Consider the following 27,104-nt stretch of genomic DNA (forward strand, 5'->3'; position numbering starts at 1 on the left):
AGATTTTGATTACTTGATCTGAGAGATAGGTTGGGGCTAGATTATGAAGGGACTTACATACCAGCAAAAAATATATAATTATAATCAATTCTGAATTGGATGGGGAGCCAATGGAGGCCCCTTAGAAGAGGGCTAATGTGGTCAGGTTTCCTACTATTACAAATGTATCTATCAGCAGCATAATCAAGGTGTTCAAGACTACTAGAGACAATTAAACTGATGTGAGTTGGAGGTGGTTGGAGCTAAACTATGCAGAGCTGTGGCCCTCCAGGAATTGAGACCACTGCTTTAAAAAATTTTCTTGTGAATTTTAATGCTTCAACATTTTATTGTTCAGTGTTATGGATGTTATGTAAAAGTCAATTCATACATTTATTTTATTTTTTTCAGCTTAGTCCTTTTATTAGTCTGGGGTCGCCACAGCGGAATGAACCGCCTACTTATCCAGCATATGCTTTACATATGCCCTTCCAGCTTCAACCCATCACTGGGAAACATCACACACACATACACAACAAACAATTTAGCTTACACAATTCACCACATGTTTTTGGACTTCTGGGGGAAACCGGAGCACCCACAGGAAACCCACACGATGGGGAAAAGATGCAAACTCCACACAGAAATACTAACTGGCCCAGCTGAGGCTCGAACCAGCAACCTTCTTGCTGTGCGACGGTCGTGCTACCCAAGTCAATTCATATGAAAATTTAAATCATCAAAAACTGATGATAAATGGATGAACTATGGATAGTTGTATAAAGCATAAAGTTTTACAAACTGCAGTCAGTATTATGGGCTGCACTGTGATCCTTAAATGGAGTCTTTTAATATGCCATGAAATAATCTTTGGTCTTAGTATGCCTGACAATACTTTTTGGCACATAAACTACTGTTGCACTAAATGACATTTTAGCAGGTGTCATAGTAATAAATAATATTATGTTGTATGGCACCTTTCAAACTCCCAAGGACACTTTACATAAGGTAAACAGAAGCAACACAACAGAAAAGAACACAGACAGTACAGCAGTCATTTTCAGATTAGACAAACAGTGTACAGAAATAACTCCATTTGTGTTTGATAAGTAGTTTTTCTTTAGAAATGTGTATTTCATCCAAGTTATTTAATCTCATTGTGTCTTTGAAATCAAATAAAGCACCCGTGAACTACTGAAGCCTCTACATATGAAGCCTCTACACGACGGTTTACGGTAATCCATCCCATGATCCTTTTCTGCTAAAAGCAATGCTTTGTTTCTATCTACATAAATACTAAAGGTAACATATCACCATTGTTTGTTTATGGAAAAGTATACATCTGCATTTAGATATTAATAGAGTTGTCGAGGGGACGGGGTCAGTGTTCATTGTTAAAGTGTCCCTTTAATGATGGACATCATGGAGAACGCCGAATTTCAGACACAGTTAACATCCATCGTGGAGACGTTGGCGAAAACGGCTGTTGTGGAAATAAGCAAACTTTTCGCGGACAATTCGTCTTATCTGCGATTAGAGATTTCAAGATTTACAAGCGAAAACGAATCTCTGAAAAAGAAATGTCGGTTTCTGGAGAGTGAACTTCAGTCTGCCCGGAAAACCGCTGGAAAGATGAACGGGACAGAAGCTCCACTCAGCCGCACGGGATTTAACGTTACAGGTAACATTGGAAACCTTCGCTAGCTCATTCACAAACTAATGACACGCATAAATATGTTGTTAAATGACACTTATATCAACAAAATAACATGAATGTTTAACCCCCCAAATCGTTACCCCCTCTGTTCACAAGTAACTCCATCTAATGTTCAACAGAAACTGCACATCGTCCTGAAATTGACAATGTGTTCGGAAAGGAATGGTGCATGAACCTCTGGAGGCACGAGGAGTCCAAATCTGGAGAGCAGGAGGATGCACATCTGCACTCTTCGGTCGTTATAGGAGAGGTTGGTCTTGCATGCTGCTGTTTGAAACCCTAAAAACTAATGTCAGATGATTGCAACTTTGAATTTCCTTTCTCTAGCCAGTAGATTTGCTGGAAGAAGAACAAAATATGATCATGATTAAGGAAGAGAGTTTCGACGATTGCTCTTCAGAGACAATCGAGGAAGACCATGAGAATACGAATGTGAAAGGTATGCAGAGATGATGTGGTAGCTGATTGCATACATTTATGATTAAACAAAAACTGTGATTGTGATTGCACATCATCAAGTCAGGGAAGCACAGCGCTGTCCACAAAAGAAGACACCCAGGGCTTCAGAGTTTAACTGCTTCTTTTAATTCAACATGACTATTAATCACGTGACTGAAATCTTCTCTCAGAAGCATTTTTTTATCGACTGAAATGAGTTTTGAGTAAAGTGGGATTTTTTTTTTCAGAACTACCAGTTGTACATTGGTCTATGTTCACATATATCCAGCTCATTTCAAAATGTTCTGACCACTTTAAGCATAATTGCCAGTGTTTTTTATGCAGGTCAAATCTTCATTCAATTTGAAAAAAAGTTACAGTTTTTAAGATAAAAACATCCTGTCAATCGCCTTTCTGACAAGCTGACCGATGACAAGTGAGCAGGGAGACCTGTTGTTTCCATATCAAGAACAAGTAAACACAGGGAATCTATCAAATCAGTAGATTTAAGTCTTACCCTACTAATTTTGGGGCACAGGACGTTGTATAGTCTAAAACAAGGGTGTCCAAACACTGTCCTGGAGGGCTGGTGTCTTGCAGATTTTAGCTCCAACTTGTCTCAACACACCTGCAAGGATGTTTCCAGAAAGTCTAGTAAAGCTGCAGTCACAATCGAGTTTGAGCTTGTGAAATTCTGTTGTACGGCGCTGCGAAAAGGGGCGGGATTAAACAAGATAATTAGACAATTAAAACATTTCATTAAAAAAGCTATTGGCGATGAAAAAGCGATTGGTCCATATTTAAAATTTCTGTCCAGAGGTCATGTTTTGATCCTTGATTGGTCTCACGCAATCATGTGATGTGATTTCGCAGGTCAGAGTTCACCAAGCTTGAACGCAGCGAACTGCAAAACTTGTCGCACCAGTTTGTATTTACGGTCTGACGCATTCACGTGCGTATGAATGGAAGTCTATGGCGAAAAAAGTTCAGTTAAGACTGCAGCTTAAGAGCTTGATTAGTTAGCCCAGGTGTGTCTGATTGGGGTTGGAACTAAACTTTGCAGGACACCGGCCCTCCAGGATTGAGTTTATGCGTCACTGGTCTAAAACATGCCACAAACTGTACATCATCCAACTGGAGCTCCTATATTAAAATTTTCTAAGCACCATAATGTTTTCTTCCCTGTATAATGTTGTGTACCCAGAAACATCACTGTGAAGTGACATTCTCCTTCCCATTTGCTTAAAAAAATAAATTAATAAAAAAAAAAAGGATAGTGCCAACTTTTCTCCTTCTTGACATTTTGGCACCAAACAGCACTAGACTACAGTTGTGCACTAGTGTTGTTATAGCAACAAAAGTCACCCTCAGGTGCTATTTATAACCAAAACACACTTTTACCCTTTGACTGCCGCTCTACCAAATGGTTGACCATGTTTTTACTGTTAAAGTAATTTAAAGAATGACTGTTTTAAATAATAGTTTACACTAAAAATCAAACAAACATAATTCTGTTGCACTAATACACTTGATTTTGGTTTCATTGTAAAAACAAACAAAAAAAAAGACAAGAGAATATGTTAAATGAGAATCTGAAATATTTTATGGCATAATTAAAAAATAAAGATGATTTAGTATTTAAAAATGTTTGAGATTGATTATGTTTTAAATAAATTGGTCTTACACTTCATATTTTCAGATTTTCATAGTATATGTATTAATTCCGGTACTTTTACCATAAACCAACATATCTACCACTTGGTTGAGGCTGATATTTTAGAAATTATAAGAGGTGTTAAAAAAATGCATCGAGTGTGTTAACCTGCGACATAAGGAGTTAAGAAATGCAATCCCATTTTTTTTTCTTGGTGGGGTAGTTAAAGGGTTAAAAGCCTTTTTTTTGCATTACTATTAGTCTTAAGGTGACCAATTAATCCATGTTTGTTGGTAATCTTTAATCAAAATCGAACCATTTGCTTATGCTCTAAAACATCAGTCCTTCTCTGATGACATCAGTTCAATGGCGTGAGCGAAATATGAGCAGTATGAAAGATGAGCGGAGGCTAAAAATAAAGCCCCGCCCCTTATTCGGTATTCAGTTTCACTTGGAAATATGCCATCAAACAGTAATAAAGCTCAGCAGAAACTTCTGATTCATATGGATTTTAAAGTCCTAAAGAACCGGAAGCTGCAATTGTTTAGTTTTTTTTTTTTTCCTAGAGAAATAGAATTTTATATGAGCAAACAGTGGCTGTGGCTTGTTTTGTCTACCTAACCTAACTGACTCCTCCTGCTCACCGTTTTTTGTCAAAACCACGCCCATCCAGCTGTCAGTTAAGTATGTTAGCCACACCCAATACCTCAATATCAATCTAAATCATTCCGTAATCTTATAATTTAACTGAAAACAAACAGGAAGTGCATTTTCAGATTTTAATTAAAGATTAGAAGGGCAAAAATTTTTCTTCTTAATGACATGCACAGATTAAGTGATTACCACAAAACATGATTACCTAACAAAATCAGATAGTTTTAATTTCTTGGGGAGTTTAAGGATATCTGAAAATAATATTGCAAATTGAAATGAGCAAAATAGAAAGTGACAGGTAAAAGGAAAAAAATATATATATACCAAATCACTTTTTTTCACCCCTTACAGTTGTAATCCAAGAGGAAATCAGAAAAATACTGCCAGAGCTGGACTCTAAAACTGTTCAAAATGTGGTCAATCATCTCTGGTTTGTGGTGGGTGTGGAGAAGACAGAAGACCTTTCCTTAGTAGAAGTATCAGATCTGAAGGACTTAATGGAGCCAATCCAGTGTCGCAAACTTGTGAAAACATTCAGACAAAGAGGTAAGAAACAAACTTTAAGGCTGAAATGTTGCTAGGGTGTTCGTCCAGAATTCTCTGTTACGCCTGTTGCACAAAAGTGTCTGCCAATCTCTTGTAATGGCTCAAATGGTGATTAAACTGAGAGACCTGACACTGACCTGCAGATGTGGCCTTTAAAAACATGTTTTTTCTCAGGTGTCTTCAGACAACAACAGCAGTGGCCTTCATTTACAACACAAACTTCTGAAACTCCCAATTATATTTTTTCAAACAATGGGGCTAAGGCTGGACTATACTGTAAAAAATTACACTGCAATATATATTAGGGCTGTGCAATTTGGGAAAAATATCTAATTGCGATTTTTATTTAATTAAATTTTTGAATTTTTTTGACAAATATTGCGATTTCGATTGCAATTTAAATTGAATTTACTTTTGTAGTCAAGCTTCAGGTCAGTAATCATTATTGTAGCTTCTTACTGCTAAAATGCGGTGAGTGTTAGCTAAAAAAGAAACTGAAAAATTTACTTCAACATTTATTCAAAATTGTTTTTAAATATTCAAAAATTAAACAAATTTTTTTTCTCTAGAACAAACATTAAACACAAATAAAATTACCTTACCTATCTGTAAACAAGTTCAACTCAAATTAGGGAGATAATGTAGCTTATTATAAAAACAAAAAATAATAATTATAAAAATACAGAACACCCAGTAAACTAAAATGACTGATAAGAGGCAGATTGAAAAGTTCTGATTGGGCAGAATGGAAAGTGAGCTCACTCGATTGGCTAGTAAGTCTATCACACACAGATGGCAGTCACGCATTTGCTCTGGGTTGGGGAAATTAAATAATACATATAATATTCCATATCGTAGCCTCTTGCAAATCATAATGTTTCAAATCTTGATTGGAATTTGATTTTGATTATTTGCACAGCCCCAATTAGAATTATATATTTAAGTTATTTAGCAACAAATCAGAGCACTGGTGTGATGTAATAAGGTGATGTAGCAAGTAAACAGTTCAAGCCAAGAACGATCACCAAGAGGCCGGCTGTAGCTACATTGCTCAAATATTTGCAAACGATATGGATTAATAGATTAATCACACATATTTGCACTAGCGAACCCCTTACAAATAATGTGATAATGGTACTAAATGCTGCTTTGTTTATGCTTCTTCTGTGCGCGTTAGCAGTTTGGCACCGATCGCCGAAAACGGAGCTTTTTGAAAATGCTGGAGAGGCCGTTTTCATTTTAAAACGCTGCTGCTCCGTCTCAGTGTGGATGGGGAAAACGGAGACGGGGCTGCAGATTAGGGGCTGATTGGGGCTTTTTCCTCAATATTAAGTAGCCTACACAAAGTTCAGTCTTGCATCCTCTCCTTGTAAGTTCAGACTTTGCAAGTTTGATATGAAAAACAAACTCCCGAGGACACGTGGGGTAAATCTTGAGAAGGAACAGTGTACTTTATAACCTCATTCACATCACCCTGGTTACATTGTTTCACTTTCTTAACAATAAAATGAAGACATGATATAAGGAACTGCTATTTTCATTTTATTATTAACTTAACAGACACCAAAAATTGAGGCATCGTGTAGCTGCATATTTATATGATCGTCATCTTCACTGTATGCATATTTATAACAAAACAGAGCCTATAACATTACTGCCTCCTTTCATTTTCATTAAAAATACAAAACATACCCTTTCTTTTGCTGAATATCAGTTTTAATAATCAATAATGGCCATTATAAATGTATAACGTACAATACGTTTATACAATATAGAAAATAAAGACAAGTAATCAGTTAAATGTGCAGAATCAGTGTACGTGGTTACATGAATTAATATATTATTATTAATATAATATTATTATCTTTGCGCTCAGCCAAAGCACATTACCTGAGAACAAGTAATAGATTCAAAAGACCAAAGTCAGGGAATATGTCGTTAGATATAGACAACAAGATGAATTAAATATCATGTTTAACAAATATAGTGAGATTAGATCCAGTGGTAGATCCTTGATGAACAGTCAGAATGTGCGTTTTCAGTAGTGTAGTGTGGACAGAGTTGTTCAGAAACGCTGGGTGAAACGGCAGTGTGGACGTGGATCGTTTTCCTCTAAAACGCCGTTTTAAATCTAAAATGTATTAGTGTAAACGGGGCTTAAGATGATTTGGCAGATCCTGGATCTTTTAATCTTGATAACGGATGCCTGGCTTATTAGGTTCCTCAAACAAGTTTGCGGATCAGATTAAAATATCTGTATAAACTGATCTAAGATTTCTGCGTTTGCTTGTTGTGAAGGACAAATCCATCGATCCTATAATACTATAATACTAAATAACTTCCGAAACACTAGTTGGCAGTGAGGTTTTATGTTCCTCTGTGTCGAGTTTCTTCACTGGTGTTTTTTTAAACGCTACTTTAATGTACAAGTGGCTTAAACTCACTCATTCAAAGGTGGGAACCAGCGGACGTGCAACAACTTTAATCATAAAGTAAACACAAAACAACATTCTGCATCCGGAGCTCCTTCACAGGACTCCACACTTGTAAACACTCACTCCATCTGGCTCACACCGCTTTCACCCCCGCCCACACTCGTCAGCGACACCAAGTGGACCAATCATAGAGCTTGCGCTACACATCGCTGTGACGTGTAGTTACATTTTTGAGAGGTCAACATCGCCGACGGCCACGGCGAGGGCTATGCATCCACGCGTAGGCTGCGCTTGATGCAGAAGTATAAATCAGTCTTAATTCATGATCAGCAATGCAGCAATTGGCTGACAGCAGGCTAATGGCATCTTTTGATTAATGTTCAATTGTCATCCATGTGAGCAAAATTACATAAAATTTAGTCAATGAAAGGTTTTATTAAATATGATAAACGACAATTCTCTATATTTGTTGTAAGCTGCAGGGTGTACACTTTTAATTGTCAAAAGTGTAGTATTAGCAATTTATTTAGTTTTACCTTTAAAGTGGATTTGCTTAGTTTATTAAATTTTTTTTTAATTCTATGGCATAAGGTAGGGGTGTCCAAACTCAGTTCTGGAGGGCTGGTGTCCTGCATAGTTTAGCTCCAATTTCCTTTAATACACCTCTTTGAAAGTTTCTAGTATACCTGGAAGGAGCTTGATTAGCTAGTTCAGGTGGATTTAATTGGGGTTGGATCTAAAATACACAGGACACCGGCCCTCCAGGACCAAGATTGGACACCCCTGGCATAGGGCATAACTGGCTATTTAAATTCATTTTGCATTAAAAAAAGCATTTTGATATTTGAGAAGTGTCCAGATCTCCCGCTGCATCAAATCACCCACATGTTAGCTTTCAATGTGTGCACGACTACCATAAATTATGTAATTAAAAAAGCAGCAGTACTAAAGCAGAGGCAGTACTTTTTCTAAAGTACACGTTTGCAAAAAGTCCATATTTGTATCTTAAAAGTATTAGTTCCTGAAGTGCACATCAGTCACTAAAAGTACAAAAAATCTTCTGTGCAAACCCCTTGGGGGTACCACTGCATTTACACATGGGGTACAACATTCAGAACAACATAAGCTGTATGTTGTTTCAGGTGTGGTGTCTGCAGCCTCTTCACCTTCGATGGCCTACTCTTGCAAGCAGCAGCCATTCAAGAAAATTAAATTAGATCGCAACCACTCTTCTCCAGTAGGTTCAGCATCACAGACAGCCCCAACTCAGAGCTTGCAAGCTCACATTTTTACATCTAATCAAACATCTGTGTTTTCAACATCAGCAGTTTCTCCTCCATCCACCACTTCGCCCCATTGTCCTTCAGTGATGTCCTCGATTGAAACTCAAGACACTTCAAATTCACAGAAACATGCTTCTCAGTTAAATCATCAAGGAGTGATTCTTCCTGACATTTGTTTAAATCCAGTTTCCATGGAGGAGGAGAAAAAACTATACCTAGCATCAGTTGGACAAGATGGTAATCCACGGCCAGATCGCTTTGCTGCACTTTTGTTTAAAAGTCTTGTGCCACATAAAGTTTACTTGGACTGGTCAGGTACTGCCAATTATAATGGCAACAGGAAAAAAAATGCACTCCCTAACAACTTGCGAGAAGAAATAGCAGATGCCGTTCGCAGAAAATTCCCTGACAATAAACCCAGTGACTGGAATAAGATAAAGGATCGACTTAATGAACTTCTTCGTAAAAGACGACTGGCCTTCCCCTTAACCTAATTATGCGAAGGCTTATTCTATAAATGACTTATATACTACTTATGTTTGATACTTCATGTATGCACGGTGGAGGTGACTGGCTGTAAAGTGCTGTTACTTTCTGTTTTTATAAAACATTGAGTAATCATAATAGTCTACTGCTGGTGTTAAACTGAGTCGAATATTTATATTTTGACTTGGAAATATGAAGCATTTCCCGCTGCATAAATCTTAATATTAGATGTACAGTCAAGCCGAAATTCATTCATTCATTTTCTTTTCGGCTTAGTCCCTTTATTAATCTGGGGTCGCCACAGCGGAATGAAACGCCAACCTATCCAGCATATGTTTTTACGCAGCTGATGCCCTTCCAGCTGCAGCCCATCACTGGGAAACATTCATACACACTCATACACTACGGACAATTTAGTTTGGACTGTGGGGGAAACCGGAGCACCCAGAAGAAACCCACACGAATGCAGGGAGAACATGCAAACTCCACACAGAAATGCCAACTGACCCAGCCAAGGCTCGAACCAGCGACCTTCTTGCTGTGAGGCGACAGCACTACCTACTGCGCCGCCCTAATCTGAAATTATTATATCTAAAAATAAGATTTAAACTCAGAGATATGCTTTATATTTCCCCTGGGGTATGGATGATTTGCTTGACTAGATATGTCTGAGAGAATTTATTGTGATGTTTAACTTAATATTTCATGCATCACATCACACATATTTGTGCCAATATGCAAAAAAAATTCTCTATGTTACTAATGTAAACTCATATAATGCGTTCTAATGGTAATTTGCTGACATATACTGTATGCATGCTTCGTATTTTATCACCACAATAAATCATATATTTTATAAGTATTGTTTGTCTTTTGTTTTATTGTATTTCTGTAACTGTATACTGGCGTATCAATAACAGCATTTCCACTGTCGGGCCAGTGCGAGCCAGGGCTTTTATCAGGCCGGGTTGTGCCAATAGCCCGGGAGTATGAGCAGAGAGGCTGAAATCATGTCACGTTTCCACTGTCGGGCTAGTAGCTTGCAGCACGTCATGCAAACCCCCAGAACGTCCCCCCAAAATCCAACGTCACACAACCAGGCCAGTTCAGCATGAATCAGGCAGACAGATAAAGCACACCATCGCATCATCACGTAACGATTAAAATGAAAACAACCGAAATAAAAGAAATTACACTTTACTGTACAAAATTACAATATATGTCTATACGCACAGACCTATGTATTTTCATTCATTATATCTGTTTACTCGCAGACTGACTGTTGGCATCATGCTTCAAGTGTATTGTATATTGTATGGTATAGCTTTTGTTTGTTTTATATTGGTTTATTTATTTAATTTGATTTTATTATTTGTAATTCTTTAAATGATTTCAACATATCTTAGGCTATTTTATCTAGATTTGACACTATTGTGTTGAGTCTACAAAAGTAGACATGTGATTTGTAAAGTTATGTCTTTCTGTTGTATTCATATTTTGTATTATCTCCAAAATAAAGAAAAAAAGAAAGAAACCCAGCCGCTCGCGGTATCAACAAAGCGGTCAAGCGAGTGCTCTTTCGCCCAGTATCACACACTTGCATCTAAAGGTGCATGTTTCATGCACAAACACTCCTATTAAACATGACAAAACTCTTAAAAACTGAAAATATTTGGCTGATGTGTCTTTAATATGGTATAAAGATTATTATGTGCTATTGAAACAATCGAGGACGCAGCAAAGAAATATCACTTATAAATTAAAACTACTTTATTATTATATACAACACGCTTACATTTAAAAGGGAAACAGAAGGGCAATCAGAAACCATCTTATAGGCTAGGGGTCTTTTTGCTTATGGAGTAACCTATCTTAAACTGACCAGCTATATGTTTTTCTTTCCCTTATTTATTTTGGCATGTGTACTCCTGTGTGATGGGAAAACTAGTGTAATGGCGGCACACATTCTTTACCAGACTCGGGCAAACTCCGCCTCTCCTTTCACTCCGCCCCGAAGCCCTAGCTGGCCCTCTTTGGCCCAAGGTATTTGGCAGGTCGAAAAAAAAGCCAGCCACTGTCCCAGAGGAAGCCACGATCAGGCCCCGGAAGTGACAGTGGAAACGCAACTGGCCCTGTCTCGCTTGATTTAGGCGTGATAGTGGAAACGTGGCTATTGTGTCATTTCCAGCCTGAAGGTATTAAATTTCCATCCCCCAGTAGAGAGTATTTATTGGTCCCTCTTTGTCAAAATCGCATAATAAATTGAGCAAAGTTTTGGACTTCACAATTGCACTGGGACCATGGAATCAGTCCCACTGGCTCCCACCAGTGACGCCCGTTCCTCCCATTTTAATACTTTTACAGATGAATTGTAAATGAGTATGTTGTACAATTTGCGCCTATGCTTAATTAAAGGGTTAGTTCTCCCAATAATGACAATTCTGTAATTAATTGATGTCGTTGCAACCCCCTGAGACCTTTGTTCATCTCCAGAATACAAACTGAGATATTTTAGATAAGTTTGGGTGCTCACTCTCTTCCATAGACAGCAATGGTTCAAAGACATTTAAGCCCAGTAAAGGAACCCGAAACGTTTCTCGTGACTTCTACGACTTAACTGTAATCGTACAAAGCTCCAAGAATAACTCTGTGCTCTAAAATAACTGTAAATATGACTCTATTCATGTTTCTTTCTTCCTTGACAGGTCAGTATGTGTATGTACAATAGGTAATACAACATATTACCATTACGGTCAGCAGTGTAACACACTAGCATTGCATTTCCCAAAGTAAACACACATCAGGATCCGATGCGGAAGACATAAGCAAACAAAGTTGTTTTTTTATTGTGGTCATTTAAAGGGATTGTTCACCCAAAATGAATATACTGTCATGATTTACTCACCTTTCACTTGTTCACAATCAAACTGAGTTTCTTTCTTCTGTTGAACATGAAAAACAATATTTACAGTACATCTGGAAAGTATTCATTGCACTTCACTTTTTCCACATTTTTTATGTTACAGCCTTATTCCAAAATAGATTAAATTTCATTTATTTCCTCAAAATTCTAAACACAATATCCCATAATGACAATGTGAAAAAAAAGTTTTTGAAATTGTTGCAAATTTATAAAAAAAAAAATAAAATTTGAAAAAAAAATAAATAAATAAATAAAAAAAAAAAAAAATCACATGTACTTAAGTATTCACAGCTTTTGCTCAATACTTTGTTGATGCACCTTTGGCAGCAATTACAGCCTCAAATCTTTTTTGAATATGATGCCACAAGCTTGGCACACCTGTCTTTGGGAATTTTTACCCATTCCTCAAGCGACAATGTACAGCCATTTTCAGATGGCTGTTCATCTCCAGAGATGTTAAATAGGATTTAGGTCTGGGCTCTGGCTGGGCCACTCAGGGACATTCACCGGGTTGTTGTGAAGCCTCTCCATTGATATCTGGCAGTGTGCTTTGGGTCATTGTCCTGCTGGAAGATGAATCATTGCCCCAGTCTGAGGTCAAGAGCACTCTGAAGCAGGTTTTCATTCAGGATGTCTTTGTACATTGCTGCAATCATCTTTCCCTCTATCCTGACTAGTCTTTTAGTTCCTGCTGCTGAAAAACATCCCCACAGCATGATGCTGTCACCACCATGCTTCACTGTAGGGATGGTATTAGTCTGCTGATGAGCGGTGCCTGGTTTTCTCCAAATGTAACGCCTGGCATTCATTCCAAAGAGTTTAGTGTTAGTCTCATCAGACCAGAGAATTTTGTTTCTTATGGTCTGAGAGTCCTTCAGATGTCTTTTGGCAAAATCCAGACGGGGAATGGCTTCCATCTGGCCACTCTACCATACAGGCCTGATTGGTGGATTGCTGCACAGATGGTTTTCCTTCTGTAAGGTTCTCCTCTTTCCACAGAAAAAAGCTGGAGCTCAGACAGAGTGACCATCGGGTTAGTGATCACCTCCCTGACTAAGGCCCTTCTCCCCCGATCACTTAGCTTAGATAGTTGGCCAGCTCTAGGAAGAGTCCTGGTGGCTCCAAACATCTTTCACGTATGGATGGAGGCCACTGTGCTCATTGGAACTTTCGGAGCAGCAGACATTTTTCTATAACTTTCCCCAGCCTTGTGCCTCGAGACAATCCTGTCTTGGAGGTCTACAGACAATTCCTTTGTCTTCATGCTTGGTTTGTGCTTTGACATGCACTGTTAACCCTGGGACCTTATATAGATAGGTGTATGCCTTTTCAAATCATGTTCAATCAACTGAATTTACCACAGGTGAACTCCAATTAAGCTGCTGAAACATCTCAAGAATGATCAGTGGAAACTGAATGTACCTGAGCTCAATTCAAAGCTTTACAGCAAAGCCTGTGAATACTTATGTACATGTGATTTTTCAGGTTTTTCATTTTTAATAAATTTATAACAAAAAAAAGTTTTTTCACATTGACATTATGGGTTATTGTGTGAAGAATGTTGAGATAAATGAATTTAATCTTTTTGGAATAAGACTGTAACATTAAAAAGCGCTATGAATACTTTTCGGATGCACTGTAAAACAATGCTAGTAGCAGTCACCCATTGAATTCCCTAACATTTTGTTCTTATTATGGAAGTTGATGGGTGCCAGCAACCAGCATTCTTCAATATATCTTACTCTTCAGCAGAAGAAAGAAACTCATATAGGTTTAAATCAAATGAGGCAGAATAAATGATGAGGTCATTTTTATTTTTGTGGGGGAGCTATCCCTTTAATCGTTGTATAAATATTTATATAAAGTTAACTAGCAGTAGTCATTATTTATTTATTTAGAACAATTAGAACAACATAAGCTGTATGTTGTTTCAGGTGTGGTGTCTGCAGCCTCCTCACCTTCGATGGCCTACACTTGCAATCAGCAGCCATTCAAGAAAATTAAATTAGATCCTAACCACTCTTCTTCAGTGGGTTCAGCATTACAGACAGCCCCAACTCAGAGCTTGCCATCTGACGTTTTGACATCTGATCAAACATCTGTGTTTTCAACATCAACAGTTTCTCCTCCATCCACCACTTCACCCCATTGTTCTTCAGTAATGTCCTCGATTGAAACTCAAGACACTTCAAATTCACAGAAACATGCTTCTCAGTTAAATCATCAAGGAGTGATTCTTCCTGACATTTGTTTAAATCCAGTTTCCATGGAGGAGGAGAAGAAACTATACCAAGCATCAGTCGGACAAGATGGGAATCCACGGCCAGATCGCTTTGCTGCACTTTTGTTTAAAAGTCTTGTGCCACATAAAGTTTACTTGGACTGGTCAGGTACTGTCAACTTTAATGGTGCCAGAGGGAAAAATGCACTACCTAACAACCTGCGAGAAGAAATAGCAAATGCCATTCGCAGAAAATTCCCTGTCAATAAGCCCAGTGACTGGAATAAGATAAAGGATCGACTTAATGAACTTCTTCGTAATAGACGAATGACTTTTACCCCTAACCTGATTATGTAAAAGCTTGTTCAATAAATTACTTGATTGTTACTACTTGTGTTTGATATTTTATGTGTGAATGATAGAGCGGACTGGCTGAAATCTAAATTCTTTAGGTTACTAATGTCAATGCGACAAAGTTTATCTAGTGTTAACTTGCTGACATGTATGCATGCTTTGTATTTCACACTACATTAAAACATAGATTTTATGAGTAGTGTTCACCTTTTGTTTTAATGCTGTATGAAGTGTTGTTAAGTTTTTCGCCCCACAGTAGAGGGTATTTATTATACTGTTTGTCAAAAATTGCAGAATTAATAGAAGCTGTTTTTGACTTCCCAATAGCACTGGGACCCCTGAAATCAGTCCCATTTTTGCTCCCACCAGTGATGCCTGTGTTCCCACCATTTTAATACTTACATTGCAAATGGGTATGTAGTACAATTCGCACCTGGTTAGTATTTAATTAATTAGTATTATTGCTTTATAAAAGGATTAGTTCACCCAATATTGAAAATTCTTAATTCATGTTGTTGCAATCCCCGAAACCTTTGTTCATCTTCAGAACACAAATTAAGATATTTTAGGATTATAGATAGGTCTGCAAGCTCTCACATATTCCATCGACAGCAACAGTCTCAAGACATTTAAGCCCAAAAACGAAACCCAAAACCTTTGTATACCAAAATAATGTCTTTTCATCTTTGTCAGGTCACTGTGCACACTTACTTGGGGCAATACAACACATTGCAATTATAGTCACATGCAATCAGAGTAGCAGATGCACTTCGCAGAAAATTCCTCTCACATAAACTCCATGACTGGAATAAGAGAAGAGCTTGATTAATGAACTTCTTAATAATAGACAACCGACTTTCCCTCTAATCAGATTATGTGAAAGCATAAATTTACTTTTTATGTTTTTAAAAGCCACATCTGAATTCTCTTGAAAGCTTGAGTAATATATGACACAGACTAATATACAACAAAGTTAGAAAAATTGAGCTTGAACTGGTTTTGTGAATGTGACAGTGCTCAAAGGTCTTGTTGTGCTCTAAGGTTAGAGTATGTTTTCAGAGAAACAAATCCATGCAATTGGTAGTGAATGAGACCTAGTACATTATAAATAAGATTGCATTACATTCAATCAAAGATACATGCTTACATTATTTCCATGATTTTTCCCCTCTAAGAATCCATTGGACAAGTGGACGGAACAGCTGAGAAGACTCTCAATCCATTCTCATCAATTGAGTCCCTTCCTGAACAGTCCTTCATTCCTCACTATCCTATTAAGTCCAACTGGGTCCAAATTTTCCATGTTCCGTGGGAACGCATGTCACCAGCTCTCATTCAGGCAACAACCACTGGAGAAAGGGCTCGACCTGGGCCAAGAAGGGAGTTTGTTAGGATTGTTGTTGCAGCCATGCAAGCCCACTGTCCCAACCCGAACTTATCTGCCTGTGGGGAAGTGGCACGAACCATTGTATCTACATATCCCCTGACATTTGGAGACATTTCTGAAGAAGGAGAACAAATAGGAAATGGTTTCAGTTGCCTTCAAAGACAACTAAAAACTAGGGTAGAACATGTGAATAGAGATGTTTTGGAACACAGGATCCGTCGACCTAGAAAGCCATCAGCGAAGAGAGCTGGGCAAGATGATAACTACTTGGTGAAGAGAGTCAGATGCAAAGTGGACAGTTATGGATGCATTAATTGGCAGCCCCCGTCTGTCCCAGATGGAGAGACTGCAGAATCTCTTGAAATGAAGAGGAAGGTAGCGGCAGAGATTTTTCAGTCTGCGGGCCCAAGAGCCGTGGAGTTGACCAACGTAGAAGACTTAATGCATCAGACCTATGTTTACCAACGTCACATGATCAACTCATGTCCACCTCCTACTATCAGCGAGATAGAGGGGCACTGGCCATTCCTGTTCACCGAAAGGGGCCTCTGTAGGCATTTCAAAGTCCTGACTGGGATTGACATCAGAAGTCGCTTTAGTGAAACTCTTACAGTTAAATCCAGGAGAATACTGAACTACTTCAATAGTCAGAAACTGAAGTGGAACACAGAGATCCAGAGTCTCCTGAGTGAGATTGAAGAGAACCCCAGTGCAACAGATAATAACAGGAACACCATATCAGCCATCCTATTAATGATGAAGTACTTTAAGGAAAAGGACAACTCTGTGTTCATCTTAGCAGATGTCAGTAAACGTCAAGTGTTACAGATCCATTAAGGTTTTGAAAGAGGTTTGGCTAGTTCCAAAATAAATGTTTTTTATGTTTTGTTTTTAAGGAAACATCTACCAAGACATCAATTGAAAACGAAATTAGCTTACCAGCTACTCCCCGACTCATCATGCTTGGTAAGACATTGTCTTTCTACGCAAGTTAGTTTGGTCTTGTATCTTTTTAAATATGTGTATTACAGGGATTTTTCATATTTCAGGTGATACATTGCTAACTTCTTCCAAGTGGTTTATCAGTATTGAGGGCAAAGTGACACATTCTATAGATGACCAGCTGGACTTCACAGCGGCATTGTCTGTTTTCTTTGGGTGCTTTTACGTTTTTAATATTGAGTACGAGGAATCAGCCAGTGCCACTCTTGAGTTTCTCCAGAGGTGAGCCTTAAGGACATTTGAATTATACATTAAATATTTAAGGATATTTGTCTTACTCTTTTCTTTTGTTTCTTTTGGATCTTGATGGATCGTAGTTTCATGATACATACCTAACATAGATATTTGTCTGGCAAAACTGACATTTTGTCTAAAAATGTTCTGCTATTCTTCAGGTTCTTTGTGAGAATCAATCCTGAAGGATCTAAATGTACCTCAAAATCAGGTACAAGCCGAAGGACAGGTACGGCTGTCCAAAGGAAAACCCAAAACTTTAATACACGCGTGGCAACATTTATGCAGAGGCTTTCAGAATTTGAGTGGAAAACAAGCTAAGTAAGTTGATCTACCAAATAGGTCAAAATTACCTGAAATGTATTGAAACAATGGTGTGTTTTAAATAACTCAATATTTAATTTGTTTCAGGAATGTCTCTATCCAGGCCCTGCACTGACTATGAAGTTATTACTTGCGCGCTTTTTTTTTACCTTGATACCTTAACATTATTTTTTACCTTATTACTTGTACTGTCCTTATTGGAATGTTGCTGGAATGTTTGTATTATAAGAATTTTACTGCCGCCATTTAAGTCATTCATGCAACAATTAAAAAAGGTGCATCAATTAGTGTGTTTTGTTTTTACAAAAACAACTGCAGTGATAGTATAATGTTGTGCTACTTTATTAGTTTATAGCATTAGCTATTTTGTGTATTGTTTACTGCCTCTTTCTATTACAATTAAATGAATAAAATTACAAACTAACGAAAGATTTTTGCCGTCACAGTGGCACAGTGGGTAGCACGATCGCCTCACAGGAAGGTGGTCACTGGTTCGAGCCTCGGCTGGGTCAGTTGGCATTTCTGTGTGGAGTTTGCATGTTCTCCCTGTGTTCGCGTGGGTTTCCTCCGGGTGCTCCGGTTTCCCCCACAAGTCCAAGCATGTGGGGGTATAGGTCCAAGCATGTGGTATAGGTGAATTGGGTAAACAAAATTGGCCATAGTGTATGTGTATGATTGAGTGTGTATGGCTGTTTTCCAGTGATGGGTTGCAGCTGGAAGGGCATCTGCTACGTAAAACATACGTGAAATTAATATATATCTATGATAATGAGTTTTCACTGGTCAGTATGCAATTTATTTTATTACGAAATGTATCATTTTACATCACTTTTCTAGATTGATGGACAAGTGAGTGCAAGGGCAAAGCCGACAAAGAGCATGTGTTCGTGTGTATGGAAATATATTATCCTCCCTTCCTGTTAAGTTTGATCAAATCTGTCTCTTGAAACACACCCCCTCTCCGCTTTCACTTCTGATTCTAACGAAGGGAGCGATTCATTTGTGAATGAATATCTGTTATGAATGTTTCGTGTGAACCATCGATATCCCTGCATCTCAATGTGCATGTCCACCTTTCTGATCTAAATGGTATATAACATTTGTAATATTCAATGATTTAGAGCGGACAGTATGCACATTGAAGTGTAGCCACTGATGTTATCAGGCACTCTTGAAGTTACTTCAAAAATTAGCCATTGCGTAACTTAGCTGACAATAATAGACGCTTCTTGCGCCGCAGCTTCTTATTGTCATGTTTCATTTACATTGTTTGCTAATTTTATTCAACAAAACTAGCATAAGCTTGGAATTTAGTGTGAGTTGGTGCTCCTTTGAGTTATGGTCAGTGCAGTAAGTGACTGTATAATCAAAAAACGTTACATGCTTAACACAAAAGTTGGTAACATACAAAACATAAAAAACTAAATCTTACCTATGAAATGTTTTGCATTCATGCTTTGTTTTCTTTGTTTGCTCATTGCTACACTCGTACGCAGCACAAAAGTCCAGAATTTGCAGATTGGTTTTAGTATTGGCTGGTGCGGTTGAATGGCTGGGAGCGCACTGTACCAATGTGGCGGGACGCATGCTGATGGTTCCTTTGTGATATAGTGTATATATCTATGATGAGGGTAATTTCTTATATTTTTAGGACTTAATATTTCCTGATATTAGACAAAATGAGGTCATGATGCTTACCATAAAGAAACAGCCCAAGCCAGTTTTAGGAACATCACACTATTGATCTGAGATGAGAGCAACCAATGAGACCGCACAAGAAACCACATAGCAATGCCTTGGTAACTATTTATAATGTCTAAACTGGCATCCCTTTTTAGGACAAAACAAAATGCTCGTTTTCTTAATGTTTGTGAGCAATGATGTTTTAGAATATTTATTTATGCAACTTAAAAATTATGTTAAATTACGCTTAGAATAATCAAAACAAGGGGGTTTCCATGGTAACAGTTTGCCCCTAACCGTTTTAGATGAGACCAATGGAAATCTATAATTCATGCGTCCGCCCTATACAGCAGTTTACGGTAATTCATCCCATGATCCTGTTCTGCAAACTGCTAGATATGCTATGATTCTGTTCTCAGAAACACACTGAATACAGTGCAGTTGTTTGTTGAGAATACAAAGGCAGCTCTGCACTTACAGATTACTCGTTGTTTACAATATACATGACTGATTAATGGTCCAGTAAACGATGAACGTCATGAATACAACTGATTTTCAGACGCAGTTAACATCAATACTGGAACTGTTAGCGAAAAGCGCTGTTGCTGAAATAAGCAAACTATTCGAGGAGAATTCATTGTTGCTGCGATTGGAGATTTCACGATGTACAAACGAAAATGAATCTCTGAAAAAGAAATGTAATTTTTTGGAGAGTGAACTTCAGTCTGCCCGGAAAACCGCTGGAAAGACGAACGAAGCTCCGTTCAGCCGCACTGGACTTACAGGTGATTTTATTATGCATTATATGCCTCATTCATTCATTAATGCACTCGTTCATGAATGACCTGACGAGTAATGTTACGTCTGATCTCTGTCTGGGCTGCTGGTTTAGTCAGTGTCTGCAGTGGGCGTTACCATACCACGACTCTGCCCTTGAACAATGCATTAACCTTACACCCGGAGGACATTACTGTAGTAAATAGCATTCTGGATTTCTGTTTAACGAGTTAATACACTAAATTAATTCAGTCAGTGACACTTTCTAGATTACCCGTTCGTCAATAGGTGGTGACAGTGACCGAGTAAGTCAAGAAACCATTCACTTAGCAAATATTTCTTTTGACGGGGTCGAAAATATTTATACCAAAAACCTAAATAACCTGTCACGAATAAATCAAGAACTGATTAACTAAACAAAACAAACGAAAAACAACAACAACAACAACAACAACAGTTCTATTCATCCATTATGAATCAACAAACGATTTTCTAAAAATAGAGTCGCTCGTTCTCTCTCTTTGTCTGTCTATCGTTATCAGGAAGCGGTTCCCTATAAAAAACAGTTCTTCATTGTCCATCTGTCTGCAACGAGTTAATCGAACTGATACTCTGGGGAAAAACAGTTGTTCATCTATAATCAAGAACACATTCCCTAAAAAACATTTGTTCATCCATCCATCCGTCTACAACGAATGAATCGAACCGATTCTCTAAAAACAGTTGTTCATCTATCTATCTATCTATCTATCTATCTATCTATCTATCTATCTATCTATCTATCTATCTATCTATCTATCTATCTATCTATCTATCTATCTATCTATCTATCTATCCTTCCAATCAATCAATCCATCCATCCATCTATCCAAGAACCCTATAAAACGGTTAATCTATCTATCAGTCAGCAACGAGTGAATCAAACCGATTCTCTAAAAAAACAGTTGTTTGCTTGTTCGTTCATCCATCCATCCATCAACACATTCCCTATAAAACAGTTCTTCATCCATCCATCTGTCTGCTACGAGTGAATCGAACTGATTCTCTAAAAAACAGTTATCTATCTATCTATCTATCTATCTATCTATCTATCTATCTATCTATCTATCTATCTATCTATCTATCTATCTGTCATTCCAATCAATCCATCTATCCATCTACCCAAGAACCCTATAAAACGGTTCATCTATCCATCAGTCTGCAACGAGTGAATCAAACCGATTCTCCAAAAAAAACAGTTGTTTGCTTGTTCGTTCATCCATCCATCCATCAACACATTTCCTAAAAAAACAGTTCGTCATCTATCCATCTGTCTGCTACGAGTGAATCGAACCGATTCTCTTAAAAACAGTTGTTAATCTATCTATCTATCTATCTATCTATAAAACAGTTAATCTATCCGTCAATCTGCAAGAGTGAATCAAACCGATTCTATAAAAAAACAGTTGTTTGCTTGTTCGTTCATCCATCCATCCATCCATCCAAAAACACATTGCCTATATAGCAGTTGTTCATCTATCTATCCATTCTTCCATCTATCATTGCCTATAAAAACAGACAAAACATTTCTGGATTGTTTTATAATATATCCATGCAAATAATATATCTGTGTTACTCTAACAATATATTGTAGTGTTTAGTCATTGAATTGTGTTTATCATCAGCATTATATTGACTCTAGCCAAATCAATTTTATAAGTCGTGTTGTTAATAATAGGTTAAGTATGCTTTGGCTAAATAATATGGCTAACCAAAACCAATGCAATGCTTGTGTAACAGGGTCTGCACGACGCCCTTCCATCGACAATGTGTTTAGTAAGGAATGGTGCATGAACTTCTGGAGACACGAGGAGTCAAATGCTGGAGAGCAAGAGGATGCACATCAGGACTCTTCGGGCATGGCAGAAGATGTTGGTCTCTCTCATACTGATTCTGGTTTACTTGAGGCAACTTCACAATGCAGTTAACAAGATCTGTTTTTATCTTTCCTCCATTAGCCAGTAAGTTTGCTGGATGATGAAGAGGATGAAGAGCCAGATATGATCATGATCAAGGAGGAGACATTTGAAGATTGCTCTGGGAAGAATAAACCTGACGAAGAAGAAATGAGCAGTTTGACAGGTTTGTGGAGCAGGAAAAGTTATTAACTCTTCATTATGTTCATACATTCATATGTAATATATCACATTACAGGACCAGCAATGTCAAGTGATGAGAGATGTAATGACCAGAACTGTGAAGATTACATCACATACACTGTGCCTTCAGATGAACAAGCCCAATTGAACGTACAGCAGCCACAACCAGAAGAGCAAAGTCTTCACGGGACGATTTCAACACACGGACACAACACAACAGAGCAAAATTTTCCCAGCACACACAACCCCACGAGTGTTTCAGAAGAGAAAAGGTTTGAGTGTGTGTTTTGTCAAAGAACTTTCAACAAACTAACCTACCTAAAAGCACACATGCGAACACACTCTGGAGAAAAGCCTTTTGTCTGTACTGTGTGTGGTAAAAGATTTGCGCAAAAAACGTACCTCCGAATACACCAGCGCACACACTCCGGTGAAAGGCCGTACTCGTGCATGGAGTGTGGAAAGAGTTTTGCCCAAAAAAGCTCTCTAAACGTGCATCTCCGAAGCCACACCGGTGAAAAGCCGTACAGCTGTTCAGAGTGCGGTAAAAGTTACGCGTACAAACAGGGTTTCAATACACACCAGTGCTTTAGTTAGACTCGTACGCACTGCAGTAGGGTTGGGCGATGTCGACCAATTTGGCATCATATGATGTCTAATGTGAAACATCGCGATGGATGATGGCATCGTTATCATAGGTGGCGGTGAATTAATTATTTATGAATAATTAATTAATTCATAACAAATTAATTATTTGTAGCCTACCGTTTCAACTACCTGACCCGCATGGTCTTCATTTTAGCCATAACCAAATCGTAAATAAATAAATAAATATAAGCCACACACAAATTACCACCTGTCAATCAGTTTTTCCGCTGGCATGAATAGGTCTGTGTTGGTATAATGGCGTCGACAAACTTGGTTGGTAAAAAAGGTGCACAGGCAACATGAACCAACCAACAGTATTTGAGGTTTTCGCTAAAATTACTTCAAGAGTTTACATTTAGCTGATGATTGATGATAAAGTTTGTTTGGCATGCTCTCCCGGGAGAGAGCCCTGAGCTCATAAGATCCTCGCTCCCGTTAGCAGGGCGAGAGGGGAGTTTGAGTTTAGGTAGATCTCGAGAACTCCCCTGCTGTAGTAGTGAACTAATGAAAACATAGTGATTGCTCTTAAGAGATAACTACCTTACTAGGAGCATGTCTATGGTGCCGATTTGGATTAGTCAATTAACTTAGGTTGCATGTTTTTAGAACGGTAGGAGGAAACCCAGGGGAAACCCACGTGAGCACGGAGAGAACGTGTAAACTCTGCACAGAACTATCAGCTGGCTTGGTAAGGTGATGTTCTTGCTGTGAGGCAACAGTGCTAACGACTGGGCCACCGTGTCACCCATCTAGGAAAGGAGGAGGAGTAGGGGTGGAAGGGGGGTATTCTTCAAAGTGAAGATAGCTGTTATATGAAACTTAGGGTATTTATAGTGGCTTAGCAATCGTCTGATTGGCGAATCATAAATTGGATGATGCGGGACCAGCCGCAAGCAATCATTAGCATGTGATCCCCTCGAAATTAGCTTATAAATAAACTTCACAAGCGTGAAAGCAAAAGATTGAAGCAGCGCACTGATGCTGTGACACGTTACCTGATAGATTCAAAAGACTGAAGAGTCGTTGGAGACTAGATTAATTAAATATCACATTTAACCACTATTGAGAGATGTGATCCAGTGGTACATCCATGATAAACTGTCCGACGTGCACTGCTCTCTGGGGTTTTGTGCTCTAAGCACCCGCTGACTGACTGCTGGAGCTCAGACGGGGCGTATACGCTACAGTGCATGACAGAGTGCATTTTCAGCAGTACAGTGTGGAAGGAGGGCTGTTCAGAAACGCTAGGTGAAACGCCATTGTGGAAGTGGATCATTTTTGTTCTAAAATGCCATTTTTAAAATTAAAACGTATTAGTGTAAACGGGGCAGTGTGTATTTTTTGCAAGGGGGTTGCTGTTGCGATGGGGGCAGGGCAAAGAATCGTGATGCCGGCTCAGCATTGTGATGTCTATTAGACAATGGCATGGATTATCGACCCAACCCTACACTGCAATAAACTGTTATTGGATTTTATCTATCATCGTGTGCTTTAACATATTGGAAATATGTCCGTGTTCGGTTAAAGAAGTGTAGGTCTGTCAACAGTGTTTGCAAATGTGAAGCATTAGCTATGTTTTTAATGCAAATTTTGGAATATTGCATAAAATATTGCAAGATGCACATACATATTGAACACTAAGTAGGATAAACTTTATCCAATCAGACAGAAGTGTGCAAAAAACTAATAGGGAAACACATTCCAGCATGCACGTTATAAAAAAAGTCATGTGACTTTGTTTAGCAGATCATGTGGTGATAAAAATGTGCACAATAGGAGGACTTTAATGGACAAAATGGTGGACTCATTGTCCAACATCTGAAATGTTTTGGTCATTCTATAAACTGCTTTATTCCCAAATGTTTTATGCACTATTCCAGTTTTGTCCATTTCACATCTTTGGATGGAGACATAGCAACTGACTTACAGTAAACTTCATTTAGTAGCATATAGCTGTGTACATATATACACATTTATCTGAATAGAGCGATAAAGTGCTTGAATAAACTTTGACGAAACGAATGAAGTCATGCAAACCTTTGTTTATTCATACTTCAGCATGGTTGAAAATACACAAAACTGCAATCTGCCTACACATGCAATCTAGCAGACATCTGAACTTGAACAATCGACTCAAACTATTGGAAGTACTGTACATACTGCCGAAATAACAGCTTCCGATCAAAATCAAGAAGATATTAAGTAGTGTTACTGGTTGCTTTACACTAGTAGCCCAGGATTGTTAATACATTATGATGATATTTAAAAGACCAGGGACCAAATTTGCAAAAAAAAAAAAAAAAAACATATTTAGGGATGCATTCACCTGTGTAGGTCCTCAATATTTGGAATATATAGGCACATGCCATGTTTCCATGTTTAAAACTGCTCATATCCTTAAAGGTGCAATAAGTGGTTGTCTTCAGACTTTTGTCTTGGTTGAAAGTTTCTTCATATCCTGATAGCAATCATTCAGTCAAGTGCTCCAATTGCATTTAAATATATTTTAATATTCTATGGAAGGTGTAGGACCAAAAAAAAAAAACTCAAATCGCCCAATAAAAACCTTCAGCCCAAACATTATAACAGGTTGTTCACAGAAGCGTTTCAGTGAATGGCACATAAACATCCACAACTTACCTTATACTTAAATGTTTAGTATTGTTACAAATTGTACAATAAAATTCCCTCTCTGGTGAATACTATATGATGTCCTGTACTGATGTTGTCTTGTGTGTGTTCAGGAGGCTTGGCTTTGGATTGTGATGTGCAAGGTGGGTAGTAGGCTTTCAGTGCTATCAGGCTAATATTAGCAATTTTCAAGCTCTCCTATTGCACCTTTAAGCTCAATCTTCTAAATCAAACTTCTAAATTTTATTCAGGTAGTCATTAACAATGCCACAGGAAAGCCCAAATGCAAGTTGAGGATGTGAATAGTTCTGAATACACAGTCCATGTTAAGTGTCGTCTTTTTGAAATAACAGTAATTAAGACATGGTGTGAACATGAATTCAACTACTATAGAGTTTGTAATGTTGTTTTTCATTGGTGGGATAACTATATTAAATCGCACAGTAATACACAACCCTACCTAACAGAACACTCATCTGCCACTTTATTGGTTTTTCAATCGTTCATCTACTCCAGGGGTGCCCAAACTTAGTCCTGGAGGGCTGGTGTCCTGCATATTTTAGTTCCAACCCCAATTAAACACACCGGAACCAGCTAATCAAGCTCTTTCTAGGTATACAATAACTTCCAGTCAGGTGTGTTGAAGGAAATTGGAGCTAAACTATGCAGGACACCGGCCCTCCAGGAACAAGTGTGGGCACCCAAGATCTACTTAAATGGAAAATATCTAAGCAGTCAATTACATGACAGGAATTTAAAAGGTTAAGTTTGCCCCAAAAACATAAAAATGACTCAAATTTAGATAAACATCTCTGACCCTCTTAGATAAAAACTCCATATAAAGTAGTGGTTCAAGACATTAAAAGTCCAGGAAAAGAAAACAAAAACATTGCATATGGCTTGACTTCACTGGATCTTCACAGGAAGTTCCAAAAACACTTGTGTTTGTCATTAAAGACAGTAGTCAATGCACACCGTAATCTGAAATGGAAGAAATAACATAGTTGTTTTTACCATTTTTTCTTGGTGCACAAAATTTTTCTTTATGTTTCGTAAGATTACAATTGAACCACTGGTCACATTTGACAATAGCCCCAAATGGCACCCTATACACTATATACTTCTACACTTACACACTCAACAACATAGTATATGTATAGTGTCGTACCAAATGGAACACAATTTTTTTTTTACTAGGCGTAAATTCAAACAGTTTCCCTGATGATGTTGACGGTTGCTAAATTAGTGAAATAAATGATCAAACTACCAAATAATACCTGTCATGAGTATAACCGCATTCACCATCAGGAGGCCGTATAATCATTCTCATAGGAGAAGTTTGCTTTCTCAATCCAAATAAATAATGTAATTCAACATAAGTGCCTGAAAGCCCCACCCATTCTGCTACATGAGCAAAGCAGCAGCCGTTGAGTGCGTGAAGAGTCCAACAGTCCACACTTCATTATAACGGTTGATTAAGTGCATCATGCAGGTATTTTAAGTTCTCTTATTATTTTTTTTGAGTTTTCAGTGTAAACGCACTTACACTATTTATACTACAAATAGAGTGGAATAGTGCATAAGTATGCG

At 38.1% G+C, this 27,104-nt stretch overlaps 2 protein-coding genes across 2 annotated transcripts; both read left to right on the forward strand.

Annotated features, from left to right (window-relative positions):
• The first annotated feature begins 1,231 nt into the window (after positions 1 to 1,231).
• Positions 1,232 to 17,931, forward strand: zgc:113210 (uncharacterized protein LOC541387 homolog). The gene is made up of 9 exons (XM_056454117.1): positions 1,232 to 1,660; positions 1,816 to 1,946; positions 2,024 to 2,135; positions 4,794 to 4,988; positions 15,866 to 16,881; positions 16,974 to 17,043; positions 17,127 to 17,301; positions 17,475 to 17,634; positions 17,725 to 17,931. The coding sequence occupies exons 1-8, from the start codon at positions 1,390 to 1,392 to the stop codon at positions 17,632 to 17,634; spliced, it is 2,130 nt and encodes a 709-aa protein (XP_056310092.1). The 5' UTR covers positions 1,232 to 1,389; the 3' UTR covers positions 17,725 to 17,931.
• Positions 17,932 to 19,711: 1,780 nt separating this feature from the next.
• LOC130221576 (zinc finger protein 382-like) lies at positions 19,712 to 23,041 on the forward strand. Its single transcript, XM_056454118.1, has 4 exons — positions 19,712 to 20,105; positions 21,877 to 22,007; positions 22,095 to 22,218; positions 22,291 to 23,041. The coding sequence occupies exons 1-4, from the start codon at positions 19,850 to 19,852 to the stop codon at positions 22,830 to 22,832; spliced, it is 1,053 nt and encodes a 350-aa protein (XP_056310093.1). The 5' UTR covers positions 19,712 to 19,849; the 3' UTR covers positions 22,833 to 23,041.
• The last annotated feature ends 4,063 nt before the right edge of the window (positions 23,042 to 27,104 follow it).

Source organism: Danio aesculapii, chromosome 3, assembly GCF_903798145.1.
Source record: "Danio aesculapii chromosome 3, fDanAes4.1, whole genome shotgun sequence".
Lineage (NCBI taxonomy): Eukaryota > Metazoa > Chordata > Actinopteri > Cypriniformes > Danionidae > Danio > Danio aesculapii.

Coding starts and splice junctions, on each gene's coding strand:
- zgc:113210 (XM_056454117.1), top strand. CDS start 1,390: ATGATGGACATCATGGAGAACGCCGAATTTCAGACACAGTTAACATCC. Junction 1,947..2,023: donor CTTCGGTCGTTATAGGAGAG/GTTGGTCTTGCA, acceptor TCCTTTCTCTAG/CCAGTAGATTTGCTGGAAGA. Junction 2,136..4,793: donor TGAGAATACGAATGTGAAAG/GTATGCAGAGAT, acceptor CACCCCTTACAG/TTGTAATCCAAGAGGAAATC.
- LOC130221576 (XM_056454118.1), top strand. CDS start 19,850: ATGAACGTCATGAATACAACTGATTTTCAGACGCAGTTAACATCAATA. Junction 20,106..21,876: donor CAGCCGCACTGGACTTACAG/GTGATTTTATTA, acceptor CTTGTGTAACAG/GGTCTGCACGACGCCCTTCC. Junction 22,008..22,094: donor CTTCGGGCATGGCAGAAGAT/GTTGGTCTCTCT, acceptor TTCCTCCATTAG/CCAGTAAGTTTGCTGGATGA.